Source organism: Scyliorhinus torazame, chromosome 18 (genome assembly GCF_047496885.1).
Source record: "Scyliorhinus torazame isolate Kashiwa2021f chromosome 18, sScyTor2.1, whole genome shotgun sequence".
NCBI lineage: Eukaryota > Metazoa > Chordata > Chondrichthyes > Carcharhiniformes > Scyliorhinidae > Scyliorhinus > Scyliorhinus torazame.
The window spans coordinates 49,717,631-49,737,232 of NC_092724.1; the positions used below are offsets into that span (position 1 = coordinate 49,717,631).

General features: G+C 50.4%; 1 protein-coding gene across 1 annotated transcript in view; it reads right to left on the minus strand.

The window, feature by feature from the left end:
- Window positions 1-19,602, minus strand: part of hdgfl2 (HDGF like 2) — a 109,021-nt gene that overhangs the window by 32,331 nt on the left and 57,088 nt on the right. The window contains exons 7-11 of the mRNA XM_072482728.1: window positions 13,936-14,158; window positions 13,471-13,549; window positions 12,715-13,027; window positions 10,828-10,958; window positions 259-329 (exon numbers count right to left, since the gene is read on the minus strand). Coding sequence (XP_072338829.1) covers window positions 259-329; window positions 10,828-10,958; window positions 12,715-13,027; window positions 13,471-13,549; window positions 13,936-14,158 — 817 coding nt within the window. The remainder of the gene's footprint in view (window positions 1-258; window positions 330-10,827; window positions 10,959-12,714; window positions 13,028-13,470; window positions 13,550-13,935; window positions 14,159-19,602) is intronic.

Sequence of the window (19,602 nt, forward strand, 5' to 3'; positions counted from 1 at the left end):
TTCAATGTGATTGGCTGCTTGGCTGGCTTGATAACATTACTATTTCTGGGTGCCATGAGATCCACTACAGCTAGCACTAGGATAAAATTCACATCGGGGGAGGTGAAATCAATACCAAGCAGAGCACTAGATCTTGTGGGCAAGGTGGGAGTGATGTCATTTCATGCTGACCGCCAAACCTGGGCTATCACATTCCCTTTAAGCTGCATGTTTAAACTGTTTGTTTCCAGCAGGTCTTAAATCCTACGAGGTATGTACCTTTTTTCTTTTCTAGTTTCCTAGCTTGCAACTTTTCTTCTTTTTTCTTTGCCTTTTCTGCTTTGGCTGCCCTGCAGAAAAATGAATTATATAAATGAGAAAAGAAGCAAAAAGTCTTCAATTAGTAACTTCAATTTTGGGTTTCGGGAGTGGCATTCTTCTTCTCCTAAACAATAAAGAGAAAGATTGCATTTCTGCAGCACCGATTTTGACCTTGGGGCATTGTAAAATGCTCAAGAGAATTACTTTATTGAAGTGCTGTTACTGGTCCAATGTAGGAAATGTGGCAGCCACTACGCATAGAACAAGGTCCCATAGTCAGAAATGTATTTATTCACCTTATTTTCATCATGTTCGCCATACAAACAATAAAACCAGGAAAACAACCATGCCAATGAGAAAACCTTAAACATCGACTCGTAAGTTAAAAAACGGAAAGAAAACAACGAACAAGCCCCCTCCCTCCCTAGCATTCAATGGCAACCAACTCCCGAAAGTGCATGATAAATAAATCCCAAGAATTGTAGAACCCCTCCTTTGTCCTCCTTAACTCAAACTTCACCTTTTCCAGAGTCAAAAACTCCAGCAGGTCCCCCCGTCAATCCAAGGCAGAGGGTGGAGAAGCGACCGCCGCTCCAACAGGACCGGCCTATGAGTGATCAGCGAGGCAAAGGTTAAAACGTTTGCCCCCGCAACCGGCTGCAACTCGGGCCGGTCCGACACCCCAAAAATGGCATCTGGAGGATCAGGCTCAAAATCCTTATGCCTGAGATGGTGCTAAATACCTCCCTCCAATATCTTTCAATCTTCGGGTAGGATCAAAACATATGAACATGGTTTGCGGGACCCCTCCCATATCACTCACAAACATCCTCCACCCGCTCAAACAACCAGCTCATCCTTGATTTTGTGAGGTGCACCCTATACGTGACCTTCAATTGTATCAGCTCCAACCTCGTGCACGAGGTTGAGGCATTCACCCTTCACTTCATTTACATCGCTCCTCCCCCCGCCGCAGGTCTATCTCCCATTTCAGCTTAACCCCCTCCATGGACACCCTGGGCGAAATTCTCCGGAAACGGCGCGATGTCCGCCGACTGGCGCCCAAAACGGCGCCAATCAGACGGGCATCGCGCCGTCCCAAAGGTGTGGAATGCTCCGCATCTTTGGGGGCCGAGCCCCAACATTGAGGGGCTAGGCCTGCGCCGGAGGAATTTCCGCCCCGCCAGCTGGCGGAAAAGGCCTTTGGTGCCCCGCCAGCTGGCGCAGAAATGACATCTCCGGGCGGCGCATGCGTGGGAAACTGTCAGCGGCCGCTGACGTTCCCGCGCAGTGGAGGGGGTCTCTTCCGCCTCCGCCATGGTGGAGACCGTGGCGGAGGCGGAAGGGAAAGAGTGCCCCCACGGCACAGGCCCGCCCGTGGATCGGTGGGCCCCGATCGCGGGCCAAGCCACCGTGGGGCCACCCCCCGGGGCCAGATCGCCCCACGCCCCCCCCCAGGACCCCAGAGCCCGCCCATGCGCCTTGTCCCGCCGGTAAGGTAGGTGGTTCAATTTACGCCGGCGGGACAGGCATTTTGGCGGCGGGACTTCGGCCCATGCGGGCCGTAGAATCAAGCGGGGGGGGGGGGCGCCAACCGGCGCGGCGCGATTCCCGCCCCCGCCGAATCTCCGGTGCCGGAGACTTCGGCAACCGGCAGGGGCGGGATTCACACCAGCTCCCGGCGATTCTCCGACCCGGCGAGGGTTCGGAGAATTTCGCCCCAGATCCTCCTCCAGAATCCTCAATAAATCGCCGGTACCACCCCTTTCTCCAACCCCCCCTTCTCCAAACGCCGCCACCCCACCCCCAGTCCCCGACAGTACCGCCTCCAACAGCGAGGGGCCCGGCATTATTGGGAAGGTCGAGAAAGCCTTCCTTGCAAAATCCTAAATCGGCAGGTACCTAAAGCCTTCATCCTGCGCCAACCCGTACTTCTCTCCCAGCTCCTCCAAGCTCACAAATCATACCCACAGGAACAGATCTTTCATTTCCTTAATTCCCCTCTCCTCCCATCTCCGAAAACCCGCATCATGCCTCCTTTCTCGAACCTATGATTCCACCTAATCAGCACCTCCCTGACCTGGCCCCCAGCTTAAAGTACTGTCTAAACTGTCTCCAGATCTTCAAAGTAGCCACCATCGGACTCACTGAATAACTGCCCTCCTCCATCGGGAGCGGCACCGTTGGCAGTGCCCTCAATCCCGTCCCCTCCTACATGAGCCCACCTCCATCTCAACTCATCAGACTCTTGCCCCCCGCCCCCCCCCCCCCCCCCCCCCACACACACACACCCTTAACCCAGCCCCACCCCTTCTCAGCATTCACCACCCAGTAATAGTACAGCAAGTTTGGGTGGCCTGGCCTCCCCACCTGTCGTCCTCTCTGCAAGAGCACCCTCCTAACCCTGGCCACCTCTGCCCACCCTCCATTCCATCCCCCCCCCCAAAATAAAAAAGGTGACCAATTTGTCCACCTCCTTGAAGAAAGATTACAGGAGAAAGACCGGCAGGCACTGAAGTAGAAACAGAAATTGTGGTCGCACATTCATTTTAACTGCCTACACCAGGCCTGCCAATGACAGAGGCAGATTGTCCCACCGTGCCAAATCAGCCTTCACCATCCCCACCAAACCAGTTAAATTATACCTTCGGATCCTATCCCAATCCTGCGCCACCTGCAACCCCCAGGTACCTAAAGTGGGTTGTCGCCATACGAAATGGCGGCACCCCCCCCACCCCCCGGCTGGTACAACATAAAATACTCGCTCTTACTTAGGTTCAATTTATACCCAGAGAAAGACCCAAATCTTTGGAACAGCGCTATTATATTCCCCACCGGCATGGGGGGACATAGGACACCCCTGCCTGGTAACCCTGTGCAGAGCAAAGTAGCCCGAAATTCATATTAGTGCGAACACTCACCATCAGCCCCCTATACTACAGCCGTTCTCGCGTCGTGAACCTCAACCCGATCCTAAATCTTTCTAAGATCATCATCATCAAATAACCCCACTCTTCCCGATTAAATACCTTCTCCGCATCTAGTGCCACCACCACCTCAGTCTCCTATCCATCCACCGGCAACATGATCACATTTAGCAACCTTCTGACATTCGAGAACAGCTGCCTTTCCTTCACGAACCCAGTCTGATCCTCTCCTATCATCTTCGGAAGACACCCTTCCAACCTTGTCGCCAGCACCTTTGCCAATATTTTGGCATCTATATTCAATAGGGATATAGACCTGTACGACCCACACTCAACCAGCTCCTTATCGTTCTTTAACAGCAGGGAAATTGAAGCCTGCCCCAACATCTGTGGCAAGACCCCCCCACCTATCACCTCCTCAAACATTCCCACTATCAGCGGTGCCAACTTGTCCTTAAATGTCTTTTAATATTCCACTGGGAATCCATCCGGTTCCGCCACTTTCCCTGACTGCATCCTCCCAATTGCCTCCTTTACCTCCTGTTCCCCCACCAGCCCTGCCCTGTCCTCCTACTCCAACCTCGGATACTCCAACCCGTCCAGGAATCCCCTCATCTCTTGCTCCGCTCCTGGTGGCTCCGACCTACACAATTTCTCATAGAGCTCCTCAAAGACGAGCGGCTATGACCTGCTAGGTCACGCGAACGGCAGCTCCTGCCAGGATTGGTGTTTCGGGCCGCTAAAATGAGCGGCGGTGGCAATTGACAGGAGAGACCGGCGTGGGAACGGATGTGGTGCATGGAGAGGACCAGGAGCTGAGCCAGCAGTCACGCGAACCCGGGGAAGAAGGTAGAGAAGGTCCGGGAGGACAAAATGGCGGCCGGAGAAGATCGGGAGGTGTGGGCCCAGTGGGCCAGAGAACAGCAGGAGCTCCTTAAAAACTGCTTCATGAAGCTGAAAACGGAGATGCTGGCCTCCATGGAAAGAATTGTGATGACCCAGAAGGTGCAGGAGAAGGAGATCAAGGAGGTGAGGAGGTCCGGGAGGACAAAATGGCGGCCGGAGAAGATCGGGAGGTGTGGGCCCAGTGGGCCAGAGAACAGCAGGAGCTCCTTAAAAACTGCTTCATGAAGCTGAAAACGGAGATGCTGGCCTCCATGGAAAGAATTGTGATGACCCAGAAGGTGCAGGAGAAGGAGATCAAGGAGGTGAGGAGGAAGGTGGCGGAGGACGAGGACGAGATCCTGGGCCTGGTGGTGAAAGTGGAGGCGCACGAGGCGCTCCATCAGAGATGGCAGGAGAGGCTGGATGACCTTGAGTGCAGGTCTCAGAGCCACAATCTGCGGATCCTGGGCCTTCCCGAAGGAGCGGAGAGGGCGGACGCGAGCACGTACGTGGCCACAATGTGATGGGCGCGGGGGCCTTCCCGCGGCCCGTGGAGCACAGGGTTCTCGGCAGAAAGCCGAGGGTAAACGAGCCACCGAGGGTGATGGTGATACGGTTTCAGCGCTTGGCAGACCGGGAGCAAGTCCTGCGATGAGCGAACAGAGAGCGGAGCAATAAGTGGGAGAATGGCGAGATCCGAATTTACCAGGACCTGGGAGCTGAGCTGGCGATGAGGCGTGCAGGTTTTAACCGGGCGGAGGTGGCCCTCCATGGTAAAGGGGTGAAGTTTGGGCTCCTGCACCCGGCGAGACTGTGGGTAACATACCAGGACAGGCACCACTATTTTGATACCCCAGACGAGGCGTGGTCGTTCATTAGGCAGGAGAAGCTGGACCTGAACTAAGGGACTGTTGTATGGGGGTGAAATGTGCGGGTGGGGAGTGACCGAGGGGAGGATGGCGGGCAAAGCATAAGTTTATGGGCATGTCTGCCCTAGTTTGGTTGGGGGTTTTGTTGTTTGTTCTGCTGGTTTTCCAGGTGTTTTGTTTTCCAGGTGTTCGGTGCTAGGGGACGGAAAACGCCCGGGACGGGCTGTCCGGGGCACGAGGAGGTCCCAGATTGCGCATGTTGCAAGAGACGCATTTAAAGCTCGCGGACCAGACGAGGCTGAGGAAAGGATGGGTGGGACAGGTGTTTCACTCGGGGTTAGACTCCAAGACCAAAGGGGTGGCCATTTTGGTCAGTAAACGAGTGGCGTTTGAGGCGGGGAGCATCGTGGCAGACAAGGGGGGCAGGTATATAATGGTGAGTGGCAAGCTGCAGGGGGCCTGGGTGGTGTTAGTGAACGTATATGCCCCAAACTGGGACGATGCAGACTTTGAGGTGTTGAGTAGGATCCCGGACTCGGAGATAAGTCACCTGATAATGGGAGGGGACTTTAATACGGTCTTGGATCCGAGCTTGGATCGTTCCAAGTCCAGAACGGGAAAGAGGCCGGCGGCGGCCAGGGCCTTGTGGGAGTTCATGGGCCAGATGGGGGGAGTGGACCCCTGGAGGTTTACGGGGCCAAGGACGAAGGAGTTTTCCTTTTTCTCCCATGTCCATAAAGTCTATTCACGAATACTTCTTTGTGTTGAGTAGGGCGTTAATCCAGAGGGTGGAGGGGGTTGACTACGCGGCCATTGCGGTCTCGGACCATGCCCTGCACTGGGTGGACCTGCGACTGGGGGCGGAACGGGGTCAGCGCCCTCTCTGGCGACTGGATGTGGGGCTGCTGGCAGACAAAGAGGTGTGCGGGCGGATAAGGAGTATTGAGAACTATGTGGGAGCGAATGACACAGGAGAGGTGACGGTGGCAATGGTTTTGGAGGCTCTGAAGGCGGTCATTAGGGGAGAGTTAATCTCCACTAGGTCCCATAGAGAGAAGGAGAGGGCGGAGAGGGAGAGACTGGTGGGAGAGATACTCAGGGTAGATAGGAGGTACGCGGAGGCCCCAGATGGGGGGGCTGTTGAACGAACGCCGGAAATTACAGGCGGAGCTTGACTTGCTGTCCACGGGGAAGGTGGAGCCGCAGCTGAGGAAAGCGAAGGGGACAGTGTACGAGTATGGGGAGAAGGCGAGTAAGATGCTGGTGCACCAGCTGCGCAGGAGGGAGGCTGCCAGAGAGATTGGGGGAGTGCGGGATAGGGACGGCAACATGGTGCTGAGCCCAGAGAGGGTTAATGAAGTCTTCAGGGAGTTCTACGGGAGGTTATATGAGTCGGAACCCCCCGGGGAGGGGGAAGGGATGAGGCGGTTCATGGACCGGTTGAGGTTCCCAAGGGTGGAAGCAGAGCGGGTGGAGGGACTGGGGCCCCGATTGAGTTGGAAGAGGTAGTCAGGGGGCTGGCAGGCATGCAGACGGGCAAGGCCCAGGGTCCGGACGGCTTCCCCATAGAATTTTATAAGACGTTCTCGGAGCTGCTAAGCCCACTCCTGGGAACCTTCATGTCGCAGGCATTGATCTCGCTTATCCTGAAGGAGAAGGATCTGCTTCAGTGTGGGTCCTACAGGCCGATATCGCTCCTGAACGTGGCTCTGCCGAACTTCTGCAGTTATTACTGGGCGGCCAATGTGGCCATGATCAGGAAATGGATGATGGAGGAGGGGGCGGCGTGGGGACAGCGGCGTGTAGAGGCACCAGTCTATGGTAACCTTGTTACGGCTCCGCTGCCGTTCCCGCCGGCGCGATACACCACTAGTCCAGTGGTGACGGCGGCACTGAGGATCTGGGGGCAGTGGAGGAGACACAGGGGAGAGGAGGGGGCCTCGGTATGGACCCCGATACGGAATAACCACAGATTTGCTCTGGGTAGGTTGGATGGGGGGTACCAAGGCTGGTACAGGGCAGGTATTAGGAGGATGGGGGAGGGCCTGTTTATAGACGGGGTTTTCCCCAGCATGCAGGTGCTGGAGGAGAGGTTCAGCCTATCCCCGGGGAATGCGTTCAGGTACCTTCAGGTTCGGGACTTCCTTAGAAAACAGGTGGGTACATTCCCGCGGCTGCCCCCACGTAGGATCCAGGATAGGGTGGTGTCTGGCGTCTGGGTAGGGGAGGGGAAGGTGTCGGACATATATCAGGAGCTGCAGGAGGTAGAGGAAGCCTCAGTGGGGGAGTTGAAGGATAAGTGGGAGGAGGAGCAGGGCGAGGAGCTGGATGAGGGCCTGTGGGCCGATGCCCTGGGCAGGGTGAACTCCTCCTCATCATGTGCCAGGCTCGGATTAATCCAGTTTAAGGTAGTGCATCGGGCGCATATAACAGCGGCAAGAATAAGTAGGTTTTTTGGGGTGGAGGATCCGCCTGAGGTGTGCGGGGTGTCCGGCGAATCATGCCCATATGTTTTGGGCATGCCCGACGCTTAAAGGATTCTGGCAGGGGTTTGCAAGGGTGATGTCTAGGATTTTGGACGCTCGGATGAAGGCGAGCCCAGGGGTAGCGATATTTGGGATGGTGGAGGATCCGGGAGTGCAGGAAGCGAAAGAGGGCGAGGTACTGGCCTTTGCCTCCCTGGTAGCCCGGAGACAGATTCTGTTAATGTGGAGGGACTCGAAACCCCCGAGCGTGGAGATCTGGGTTAGTGACATGGCGGGGTTCCTCAGCCTGGAGCGAATAAAGTTCGCCTTGAGAGGGCCCTTGATGGGGTTCTCACGGCAGTGGCAACCTTTCCTTGACTTTCTAGGGGAGCAGTAAGTGTCAGCAGCAACAGCATCCTGGGGGGAGGGGGGGTACTGTTGATATGTGAGTTGAGCATGGAGACAAAACCCACCTTGTTCTGTTTAAAAAATTTTTTAAATTCTGTTGTGTAAGTAGTTTCATTGTAAGCTTGGGCTATGTTTATTGTTATTTTTTATTACTATCTGTATTTCTATTTTTGTTATGTAAAAACGCTCATTGGAAAAACTTTAATAAAATATTTATTGAAAAAAAAAATTCCTCAAAGACTTCATTGATATGCTCAGAGGGCCATCACTAGCTTATCCGTCTTATCTTGTACCTGGACGATCACCCTCACCTTCGCCTCCCTCCAGAGCTGGCCAGCCAACATACGCCCGCCTTCTGCCCATATTCATAAACTGCCTCCCTCACCCTTCTTAATTGGCGTACCGCTTTCCCTGTGGACAACCGATCAAACTTTGCCTGAACTTCCTTCCTCCTGGCCAAAAGGGCAGGACCCGTGTCCCCCACGTATCTCCTGTCCACCTCCAGCATCTACTCTGTCAATTTTTGGTGCTCCTCCCTCTCTTTCTTGTCCACCTTAGCCTGAAACAAGATCATCTCGCCCCTCACTACTGCTTTCAGAGCCTCCCAAACCACCGATTGCGAAACTTCCCCAGTGCAGTTAAACCCCACATATTCCTCGATCACCTTCCCTATCTTATTGCAAAAACTCCGGTCCATCAACAACCCCACATCCATTCTCCACCCTGGGTTTCTGGGCCACCCACCTCTCCAGAACCACATCCACCCAATGCGGCGCATGGTCCAAAATAAATATCGCTGAATACTCCGACCCTTTGGCCCCGGCCTATAACTCCTTGCCCACCATGAAAAAGTCTATTCTCGCATACACTTAATGTAACGGGGAGAAAAACGAACTCTCCCATTCCCTCGGGTGCAGGAAGCTTCACGGGTCCACTCCTCTCATCTCTCCCATGAGCCCAGCCACAAGCATGGCTGTGACCTGTCCATCCTCGGCTCTTGTATCAAATCACCTCAGTCAAAGTCTCGACTGTGAAGGACGCGGCTCCAGCCAGCGACCCAGTTTCTGCGATCTTTCCTGCAGCCGGGCTGACCCGCTCGCTCAACAGTGAACGTTCACTCACCCCCTTCTTCTCAGCAGCTTTTTTCTGGGTCTTCGACATTCCCCTCCTTCCTTAGGTCTACTTGCACCAGCTTATCCAAAAACTGCTCCTGGAACCAGGCATTAAACTCCAAAAGTCAGAGCCTCAAGCAGGGGCCACCCAAGGTGCGACTTCCACCTACATGCCACCAACGGGAGTCCTCCCCTGTAGCCAGTTAAAATGGCTAACTCCCGATTTAGGATGGCTAACCCCCGATTTAAAATGGCGAACGGCAAAAGCTGATGGGAAAATCAGCCAACAGGACTAAAACAAGCAGCTGCAGGTAGACTGTGTATTCACCTCTGGGAAGGCCAGACAAGATCAATACCAGTAACCATCAGCACAACAATACAGCAGCCATCTGCATACTAATGAGCAATCCCCGGGAACAATGTGACAATTAGACACACAAAGCCAACCCAGACTCGGCGGCGCCAGCAGAAGCCTACACAAAGAAAGGTGAACGACCACCTCAAGACAGCCCATCGATCAAGGAATCACTCCAGCATTGGAGAATATCGAACCAAGTGATTGGGACAAAGTCCAATCACTTGGAACCAGGTACAGGGTCCGCCCCGAAAGGCGGGAAGCCCCTGGGGACTATAAGAATAGAGTCCAAGTTCAAATCGGCCCTTCTGCTTGCCCCTGCCGCACCCTTCTTCGTCTTCTGACCGGGTCACTCAGCAACGCAGACCAACCGTTGAGTGACCGGTCCAGCCATCGCAAAACATCCCGTAAGTCTTACTTCAATGCTCGCAACGAGATAGGCGCTCCTAGCTATCAATCTGTACCAGCTTCGAATCCCGCAGGCTCAGAACCCGAACGAAAGGCCATTTGTTTCCCTGACCTGGTGGGCCATTTCCAAGTTAAGTATTGGCCTGTTAATTGTAGGAAGTAGCTTAGATGTAGAATTTATGCATGAGTATTGATTACTGTATATAATAAATGTGCTTTGATTTAACTCTTACTAAGCGGTGTATTGGATTATTGATCATTACTCGGACTTGAACCACGTGGCGGTATCTGAAAGATACCTGGCGACTCGCAAAGGTGATAGAACAGAGCAATTAAACTAAAGCAAAAGTTAGCAACACCCCTATCGTCATAAATGTGATCATGACCAAATTGCCGTCTACTTTTAAAGTGTTGGTTGAGGGATAATTATTGACCAGGGGTGCTACCTTATGATTCTTTATAATATAGTCATGCCATCTTTAAAAAAAAAAAAAAATTAGAGTACCCAATTCATTTTTTCCAATTAAGGGGCAATTTAGCGTGGCCAATCCACCTACCCTGCACATCTTTGGGTTGTGGGGGCGAAACCCACTCAGACACGGGGAGAATGTGCAAACTCCACACGGACAGTGACCCAGAGCCGGGATTGAACCTGGGACCTCGGCGCCGTGAGTCATACCATCTTTTCGTCCAACCGAAGATTGGGTCGTGATTAAAAAATCTCAGGAACTTTTTACAGGCTGTGGTTCCATGGCACCGGTAGCCCTCTGACAGCTATTGTTTTGGAAGATTAGCGGATTCTTAGTCAAGAACGTTACCTACAAGTCGAATACTATTTTTAGCTGAGGCACTGCAAGTGCACTGGGTTATGACTGCTGTGAGAACTTTGGCTGATTTTGCTTCCTTAGTCCAGGTAATTATCCAATTGCTTGTCTGAGATCAGTCATGGATGGCTTTCTCCAAAAAACAGGAAGGCATGATTTACTGAGAAATTGAATGTTTAATAGATTTGATCACTTTTGATACACCACTGGATAAACAAAAAGTGCTGACGGCTGACTTGTTTTAGTTGCAGAAGTACAAAACAAAACAACTCACCTTTCTTTGTGACGTTCTTCCATCTTGCGTTCTTCCAGCTTACGTTTTCTTTCTTTTTGTTCTTTTTCTTTTTCCTGTTGATTCTGCTTATTTGTGGGCTCGGGGGGTGATTTCTTAGACTTTTTCTTCACCTGCAAATGATAAAATGATACTTATTTACTTTTGTTTAACAATAACCGCCCACTTAATGTATCCTGTTTTTCCTAAATTTTTCTGATTTTCATATATCTTTTTAAAAAAGATTTAGAGTAGCCAATTATTTTTTCCACCTAAGTTGCACATCTTTGGGTGGTGGGGGTGAAACCCACGCAGACATGGGGAGAACGTGCAAACTCCACACGGACAGTGACCCAGGGCCGGGATTCGAACCCGGGTCCTCAGCGCCATAGGTAGCAATGCTAACCACTGTGCCACCGTGCTGCCCTATTTTCATATATCTTAACCTTCCAGAAGTAGAGTTCGATTTTTCTGGTACGAAGAGGTGTTCTGCTGACCAACTTGACGAAAGCAAACAAAAATCTTGTTCTACCAAAGCAGCAACTCCCTCTCTTCTCTCCAGGTGTACTCCGTAACCAATATAAATGTATATTCATAACCAAGTCATCTTAGGCAGTATTTATAAAACAACTTTAGCATCAATTCAGGCAGTTTGCAGTGTAAATGAATCTAATTAAAGTGGACCCATGTCCTTTGTACAGTGTGAGGCAGAGGCAGTGGAAGACTTCCTCATCCAGGGTGCACAGTCAACACAACCAGGTAAAAACAATCAACAGTTCGTCAACTTGCATGCAATGAACTTAAATATTTAGGGAGTGGAGACAGTGGCTCGCACACCAGTTAAACATTCAAAATTTAAATGCATACATACATTTACAAAAACACAGTTCTCTCACCTGAGCAGCAGAATTTATGTTTCAACTAGGCAATGTAAACAGAGAACGACCAAAACAAAAGCCAAAGCTAGCAGTCTCAAACTGGCAGCTGGAGTGAAACTGCTCCACCAAGTTGGAGTTGGGCTAGTTCTTTTCACTGGGCGACATAATCCAAAAGACTGATTAATAATATACTTCTATTCGTTTCATGCGTCTCCCTGAATGCATCTATGCATCAAAACTCAACAGCTTAGCATGTTCCACAGGTAACCAGCTGTCTATTATAATTCTCAAAGTCAAACCTTATAGTTGTCTCAAGTTATCGCATATGTATTAGTTGATGCATCTCTGTATCTCATTTTATCTTTGATGAACTAGCTAATTTTGTCGTGTGGTGTGCTTTGCTGTGATCAGTGCCGTTTATGAAATATTATTTGAACTGAGAAACAATACAGTTCATGGGAAACCCAAATTGTGGAATCTAAATATCGATGATGTTTTTCATATGGACTTGCAGAAGGTATTTCACAAACTCCCTCTTAAGAGACTGTTAGCTAAAGTCGAAGCTCATGAAATTGAAGACACCTGGCTAGGAAATTGGCCAAGTGACAGGAGAAAGTGTAGGGATAATGGGCAAATACTTAATTGGCAGAATGTGACCTAGTGATGTCCTACAAAAATTATCTTGTTATGTGGCTGATCAGGCTCAAGGTACTAAATGGCCTGCTCCTATGTTTCAATAGAGGTAAATATAGACATTTTGCTCACACAATGTACAAAGTAACAGCTCCCATCATTATTATTATTATCCAGTCAAATAGCTTGCCACCATTCACAGTGTGGACACACACATTAAGTACAGCAACTTGGATGAGTATCAGTTGGCGGCTAATGGCCATAAAACGGCAACCCAAAATGAGTCTGTGCCTTCAACAATGTTAGCATGAACATTTGAATGAAAAAAATAAACATTTTAAATTCAACAAATAATGAATATATATGAGAAAGCAGTCACCTCTTTTTCCACCTCTGAGTCAGAATCAGAGGCATATTTCAATTTAGTCCTATTTTTTTTTGTCTTCTTTGATGAATCTTTCTTCTTTATGTCATCTACTTCATCAAGTATTTTGTCCTGTTTCTCCTCTTTTTCTTTCTCTTCTTTCCGTTTCCTCCTTTCTTCCTCCTCCTCCTCCCTTTCCTTTTCTCTCAACTTCTTCAGCTCTTCTTCCTGCTGTTTCCTCCTTCTTTCCTCTATCTCTCTCTTTCGTTCCTCATCCCGTTTTTTCCAGTCGCTGATCTTGCTTTCAGCATCGCTATCACTGTCACTGCTAAAAATTAAATACTAAATTAAAGATACATACGTCATTTCACATACGTCATTTCACATACGTCATTTCACATTTGTCATTTCACATACGTCATTTCACATGGAATTTCTAAACAACTAGTACAGGTGCAATGGGCCAAGCAGAGAAGCTGTATTTTAAATTGTTGCAACTACAGGTGGGGTTATACCAATTCTTGGATTTACTAATAAACTTGTGTTCTTTAACACAAGTCAGTGATTTTTAAAAATTTATTATTCTGCTCATATCAAGGTAATCTACAAGGCAGTAATAACCAAACTTCGACTTTACGTGGACAATTCTAGACGATTTCCAAATTCTTTTTTCCTTTAACATACCAACATATACTTCATTCTGTTCCAGTAACTTTGTAAATCCAGTTTGGTCTATTTTCAAAACCAAATAGTTTTGACAATTTTACTAACCTGAGGCTGCTGGAGACAGATGGTAACCTTTCAATCTTTGGCTTCCTCCCTCGTGGTTTTGGAGTCTTCTTCTGAATTGCTGAATAGAAAGAAAAAAAATGGATGAGGTTCTGTCTAACGTGGGCCTGTAGTTAATCTGATATTCACAATTTATTTGTTGGCTGTACAAAGCTCTGTATTTTCAATATAATAAACTAACCACATTATATCTTCAGAAAGTTAGATATTGTAGGCCTCAAAATAGCAAACAACATAATTATTTTGTTTAATTAATCCATCACAGGAGAGATAGATTACAAATGCTAATAATGGCAGTGACAGATTGCAAATTGATTAATGTTTAATTGTAAGTGTGTAAATAATTAAACTAATAACAAACTAGTCCACTATCCAATATTTGGACACGACCAGGGGTTATGAAAAGAAATGCTGAGTTCCAGAAATTATTGACCCTCATTGTTATACCTGGTTTCCTGCCCCTGGCAGGTTTCTTTATAGAGTCATCAGAGTCAGATTCTTTTTTATATTCTTCATCATCATCCTCTTCCTCGTTAGCTTGTTCCTGCTTCTTCTGTTGTTCCTTCTCCTCCTCCGCCTCCCCGCCCTCCTCCTGATCGTCGTCATCATCATCATCATCATCATCATCCTGCTTCTCATCTTCTTCCTCCTCCTTTTCAGAATCAGACTTCTAGAAAAGGTTTACATAGAAAACAAATGAATAGTTTTCCTATTCATCTTGTGGGAGGGGTGGGGTTGGAGTCAAACTGCACAAAATCTGAGTGGTTGGCTTCATCCAAAAATTAGACAGTTGCTTGCAAATCACTCAACAATAAATGACATTTGCATTTAGCACTTTTAACTAATAAGATGTCCCAAAATGCTTTACACCGAGAGCCAAATGAAAATAAATGTTTTGAGGAAATTTTTAAAGGCATGGAGGGAAGTCATGCAAAGAGGTTTAGGAAGCAAGTTTTAAAAAGGTTGAGCCAACATAGTGAAGGCACTGCCACCAATGAGGTAGCTGAAGGGAATGGGTTCAGAGCGAGAGAGAAAAACAAGAGTCAGAGATGGTTCAGAAAAATTGGGGATCAAGTTTATGAAAGATAGTGACGTAGTGGTAACGTCACTGGACTAGTAATCCAAAGGTCCAGGCCGGTGTTCTGGGGCCACAGGTTCAAATTCCACCACCGTAGCTGGTGGAATTTAAATTAATAAAATATTGAAATCGGGGCAGCCCGGTGGCACAGTGGTTAGCACTACAGCTTCACAACACCGAGGTCCCAGGTTCGATCCCGGCCCTGGGTCACTGTCCGTGTGGAGTTTGTACATACTCCCCGTGTTTGCATGGGTTTCGCACGGATGTGCCTGGTAGGTGGATTGGCCAAAAAATTCATTGGGTACTCTAAATTAAAACAAAACAATTAAATCATTTGTTTTTTCAATCTGGAAATGAAAGCTCGTCTCAGTAATGGTGACCATGAGGACTTCCGGTGATGGCTATGAAGGAGTAAGTCGCACATTTGGTGGCTCCCGCTCGGGTTGGACTTTTGGACCTTTTCCTCCAATTTTCTACCAGACTTGAACTGTAAAACTGAAGACAGAGGCAATTGTTCACTGAATTCCCACATCGGTGCATGGAGAGAAGGACTAGAAGTGCTCGTAAAGGCAGAAACAGAAAGACAGAGAAGGCTTGGGTTGAAGCTGCAGCGGGAGACAGCATGGCGGAGGACCGGACCTCTGGTTTGTCGACCCAGCGGTCAACAGAGCAGCTGATGCAAGTTATTCAGGAAGGCTTTGCTAAGCAGAAACGGGACTGCTTGGACCTGAAAAAAGAGTTGATTGAGCAGCTGGAGCTTAGATTGGACGCCCAAGATCGGGCGATCCAGAAGGTGGAGAAGGTGCTGGCTGAGCAAGAGGAACATCAAACTGCAGTGGAGGTGGGGATGCGGAGAGACCAGCAGAAGAAACTCCTGGAGAAGGTGGAGGACCTAGAGAATAGGTCCCACCGGCAGAACTTGAGAATTGTTGGGCTCCCGGAGGGGTCCGAAGGAGCAGACGCTGGGGCATACATTGCAAATATGTTTGAGAAGCTGCTGGGGGGATGGGGCATTGTCCCGGCCCTACTTGGTGGACAGAGCTCACAGAGCACTTGCGAGGAAGCCGCGAACGGGAGACCCCCCCCCCCCCCGCCCCCCCCGAGGACAATGGTGGTGAGATTCCACAGGTATTTGGATAAGGAGCGCATTCTACAGTGGGCCAAACAGGCACGGAGCTGTAAGTGGGACAATAGTATCGTGCGGGTCTACCAAGACCCGAGTGTGGAGGTGGCCAGGAGAAGAGCATTCTTCAACCAGATTAGGTCGATCCTTTTTAAGAGAAAAGTGAAGTTAGGACTGTTGTATCCGGCCCGTCTCTGGGTCACGTCTGAGGAACAGCACTTTTATTTCGAGTCGCCTGAGGACGCACCGGACTTCGTGAAAAGGAAAGGACTGGTGCTGGACTGAGAACTTTTGAACTTTGCTGCAACATGCATGTGTTTTTTTTCTTTTTGTCTCTCTGTTCTTTAAAAAAAAGTTTCTCATTTTTTGTTTTGTGGAAGCTGTTGGTGATGCCTTCTGTATTGATTTGGGTGGCAGAGCTGAGTGAGTGAAGGTTCTCATTTGCACTGTTGGGGGATGGAGGTGTGCTTGTTTAGATTTTGGTGTTTTTCTGTTGGGCAATTGTGTGGGGATTGTTTGATGTGGGAGTATGTTTGTGCGAGCAGGGGGGAACAATAGGTGGGAGACTATCCGGCACCAGTGATGGGGGCCACCAAGCTAGCTGGGCGGGCTAGCTCACGGGAGCGCAGTGGGGGGTGTGTGCATATGTTTGGTATAACAAAGGGGTTGGGTCACAGAGTGTTGTTACTCGGTGGGGTGGGGGGGGGGGGGGGGGTGGATGTTCTGCTGACGAGGGAGGGACTCGGGCCAAGGGACAGAGAGGAGGTTGGGGGTGGAAGCTGCCTGGGGGCGGGCCGGTGGAGGCGTGGATCATGGGCTGGAGGCAGGCCCAAAAAAGGGGATGGCTGATCAGGGGGGGGAGGAGGGGGGGGCAATGAGCCCCCCAACTAGGCTAATCTCCTGGAATGTTCGAGGGTTAAATGGATCGGTCAAGAGAGCACTGTGTTTGTGCATCTTAGGGGACTGAAGGTGGACATGGTAATGTTGCAGGAGACGCACCTTAGAGTAACTGACCAGATCAGATTGTGGAAAGGCTGGGTCAAGGCAGGCCAGCAGCATGGTTCAATTCTCGTAACAGCCTCCCCGATCAGGCGCCGGAATGTGGCGACTAGGGGCTTTTCACAGTAGCTTCATTTGAAGCCTACTTGTGACAATAAGCGATTTTTATTTCATTTCATTTCATTTCAGTCAGGTATTCCACTCAGGACTGGATTCAAAGACTAGAGGGGTCGCGATCCTGATCAATAAGCGGGTGGTGTTTGAGGCGGGTAGAATAGTTTCGGATGTGGTACATTATGGTCAGTGGGAAACTGAAGGGGGTGCAGGTGGTATTAGTAAATGTGTATGCGCCAAATTGGGATGATGTGGAGTTTATAAAGAGGATGCTGGGGAAGATACCGGACCTGGACTCGCACAGGTTGGTCATGGGAGGGGACTTCAACACAGTTATTGACCCTGGCTTGGACCGGTCAAGCTCGAAAACGGGCAGCAATGGCAAAGGAACTAAAAGGGTTCATGGAGCAGATGGGGGGGGGGGGGGGGGGGGGGGGGGGGGGGGGGGGGGAGAGATCCAGAGAGATTTGGGCAGCCAAGGGTGAAGGAGTTCTCCTTCTACTCACACGTGCATAAAGTGTATTCCTGGATCGATTTCTTCATTTTGAGCAGGGCCTTACTGGCAGGGGTGGTGGACACGGGATAGTCGGCGATCACAATCTCAGACCATGCTCCGCACTGGGTTGACCTGCAGGTTAGTAAAGACAGTAACCAGCGCCCGCACTGGAGGTTAGATGTGGGACTTTTGGTTGACGAAGGGGTGTGCGAGCGGCTGAGGAAATGTATTCGGAACTACCTGCAGGTCAACGACACAGGGGAAATTTCAGCAAGAATAGGTCCCGCCGGCAGAACTTGAGAATCGTTGGGCTCCCGGAGGGGTCCGAAGGAGCGGACGCTGGGGCATACATCGCAGATATGCTTGAGAAGCTGCTGGGGGATGGGATTTTGTCCTCCAGGATTGAGGATTGTGTTCCGGACATTATTGAGGAGGACCAGATGGGGTTTGTTAAGGGTAGGCAGTTGGTGGCCAAAGTAAGAAGGTTGTTAAATGTGATCATGATGCCCCCAGAAGGTAGGGAGGTGGAGGTAGTGATCGCAATGGATGCAGAAAAGGCTTTTGATCGGGTAGAATGGGATTATCTGTGGGAGGTGCTGGGACGATTCGGATTTGGGCGGGGCTTTATTGACTGGGTCAGGTTGCTGTATCAGGCTCCTGCGGCAAGTGTACCAACGAATAGGACAACATCGGACTATTTTAGACTGCACCGGGGGACGAGACATGGATACCCCCTCTCCCCACTGTTGTTCGTGCTTGGTATAGAGCCGTTGGCAATTGCTCGGAGAGCCTCAAGGGGCTGGTCCGAGAGGGGTGGTCGAGCACAGAGTCTCGCTCTGTGCAGATGACCTGCTTCTGTATGTATCGGACCCATTAGAGGGGATGGAAGAAATCATGAGGATTCTCGGGGAATTTGGCCGGTTTTCGGGGTACAAGCTAAATATGGGGAAAAGGGAGATGTTTGCAGTCCAGGCGAGAGGACAGGAAAGGCGATTGGGGGAGCTGCCGTTTAGATTAGTAGGGGGTAGCTTTAGGTACCTAGGCATTCAGGTGGCGCGGGAATGGGACCGGCTGCATAAATTAAATCTGGCCCGGGGGAGTAGACCAAATGAAGGACGATTTTCGGAGATGGGACGCGCTCCCGTTGTCATTAGCTGGGAGGGTGCAGACTGTGAAGATGACGGTCCTCCCGAGATTCCTGTTCGTGTTTCAATATCTCCCCATCTTTATTCCGCGGTCCTTTTTTAAACGGGTCAACAAAGTGATCTCTGGCTTTGTTTGGGCGGGCAAGATCCCGCGGGTAAGGAAGGTAATGCTTGAGCGGAGGGGGAGGGTGGGCTGGCGCTGCCAAATTTTTGTAACTATTACTGGGCGGCGAATATAGGCATGGTCAGGAAGTGGGTGGGGGGGGGGGGTCAGCATGGGAGTGGATGGAGGCAGCTTCATGCAAGGACACCAGTTTGGGGGCATTGGTAACTGTGCAACTGCCGTTCCCACCGGCACGGTACTCCACCAGCCCCGTGGTGGTGGCCCTGAGAGTCTGGGAGCAATGAAGGAGACATGTGGGAGCAAAGGGAGAATCGGTCTGGTCCCCAATCTGTAATAATTGTCGGTTTCCCCCGGGAAGTATGGGTGGGGGGTTTGGATATGGTGGATTGAGAGGATGAGGGGATATGTTTATAGAGGGGAGTTTTCCGAGTACGAGGGCGCTGGAGGAGAAGTTTGGGTTGGCGAGGGGAAACTAATTCAGGTATCTGCAGGCGGGACTTCCTACATAAACAGGTGTCAACCTTCCCGCTCCTACCGCTAAGGGGGATTCAGGACAAGGTAGTTTCCAGAGGGTGGGTAGGAGAAGGGAGCGGCTCGGACATTTACAAGGATCTTATGGGGTCGGAGGAGACGCAGACCGAGGAGCTGAAGCGCAAGTGGTAGGAGGAGCTGGGAGGAGAGATAGAGGATGGTGTATGGGCAGAAGCGTTGAGTAGAGTCAACGCGTCCGCAACATGTGCCAGGCTCAGCCGAATACAATTTAAGGTCGTTCACCGGGCTCACATGACAGTGGCCCGGGTGAGCAGATTCTTTGGGGTGGAAGACAGGTGTGCAAAATGTGTGGGAGGACCAGCGAACCATGTCCACATGTTCTGGGCATGTCCGAAGCTTAGGGGATTTTGGCAGGGTTTGCAGATGTCATGTCCACTGTGTTAAAAACAAGGGTGGCGCTGAGTCCAGAGGTGGCGATTTTCAGGGTGTCGGAAGACACGGGAATCGAGGAGGAGAAAGAGGCAGACGTTCTGACCTTTGCTT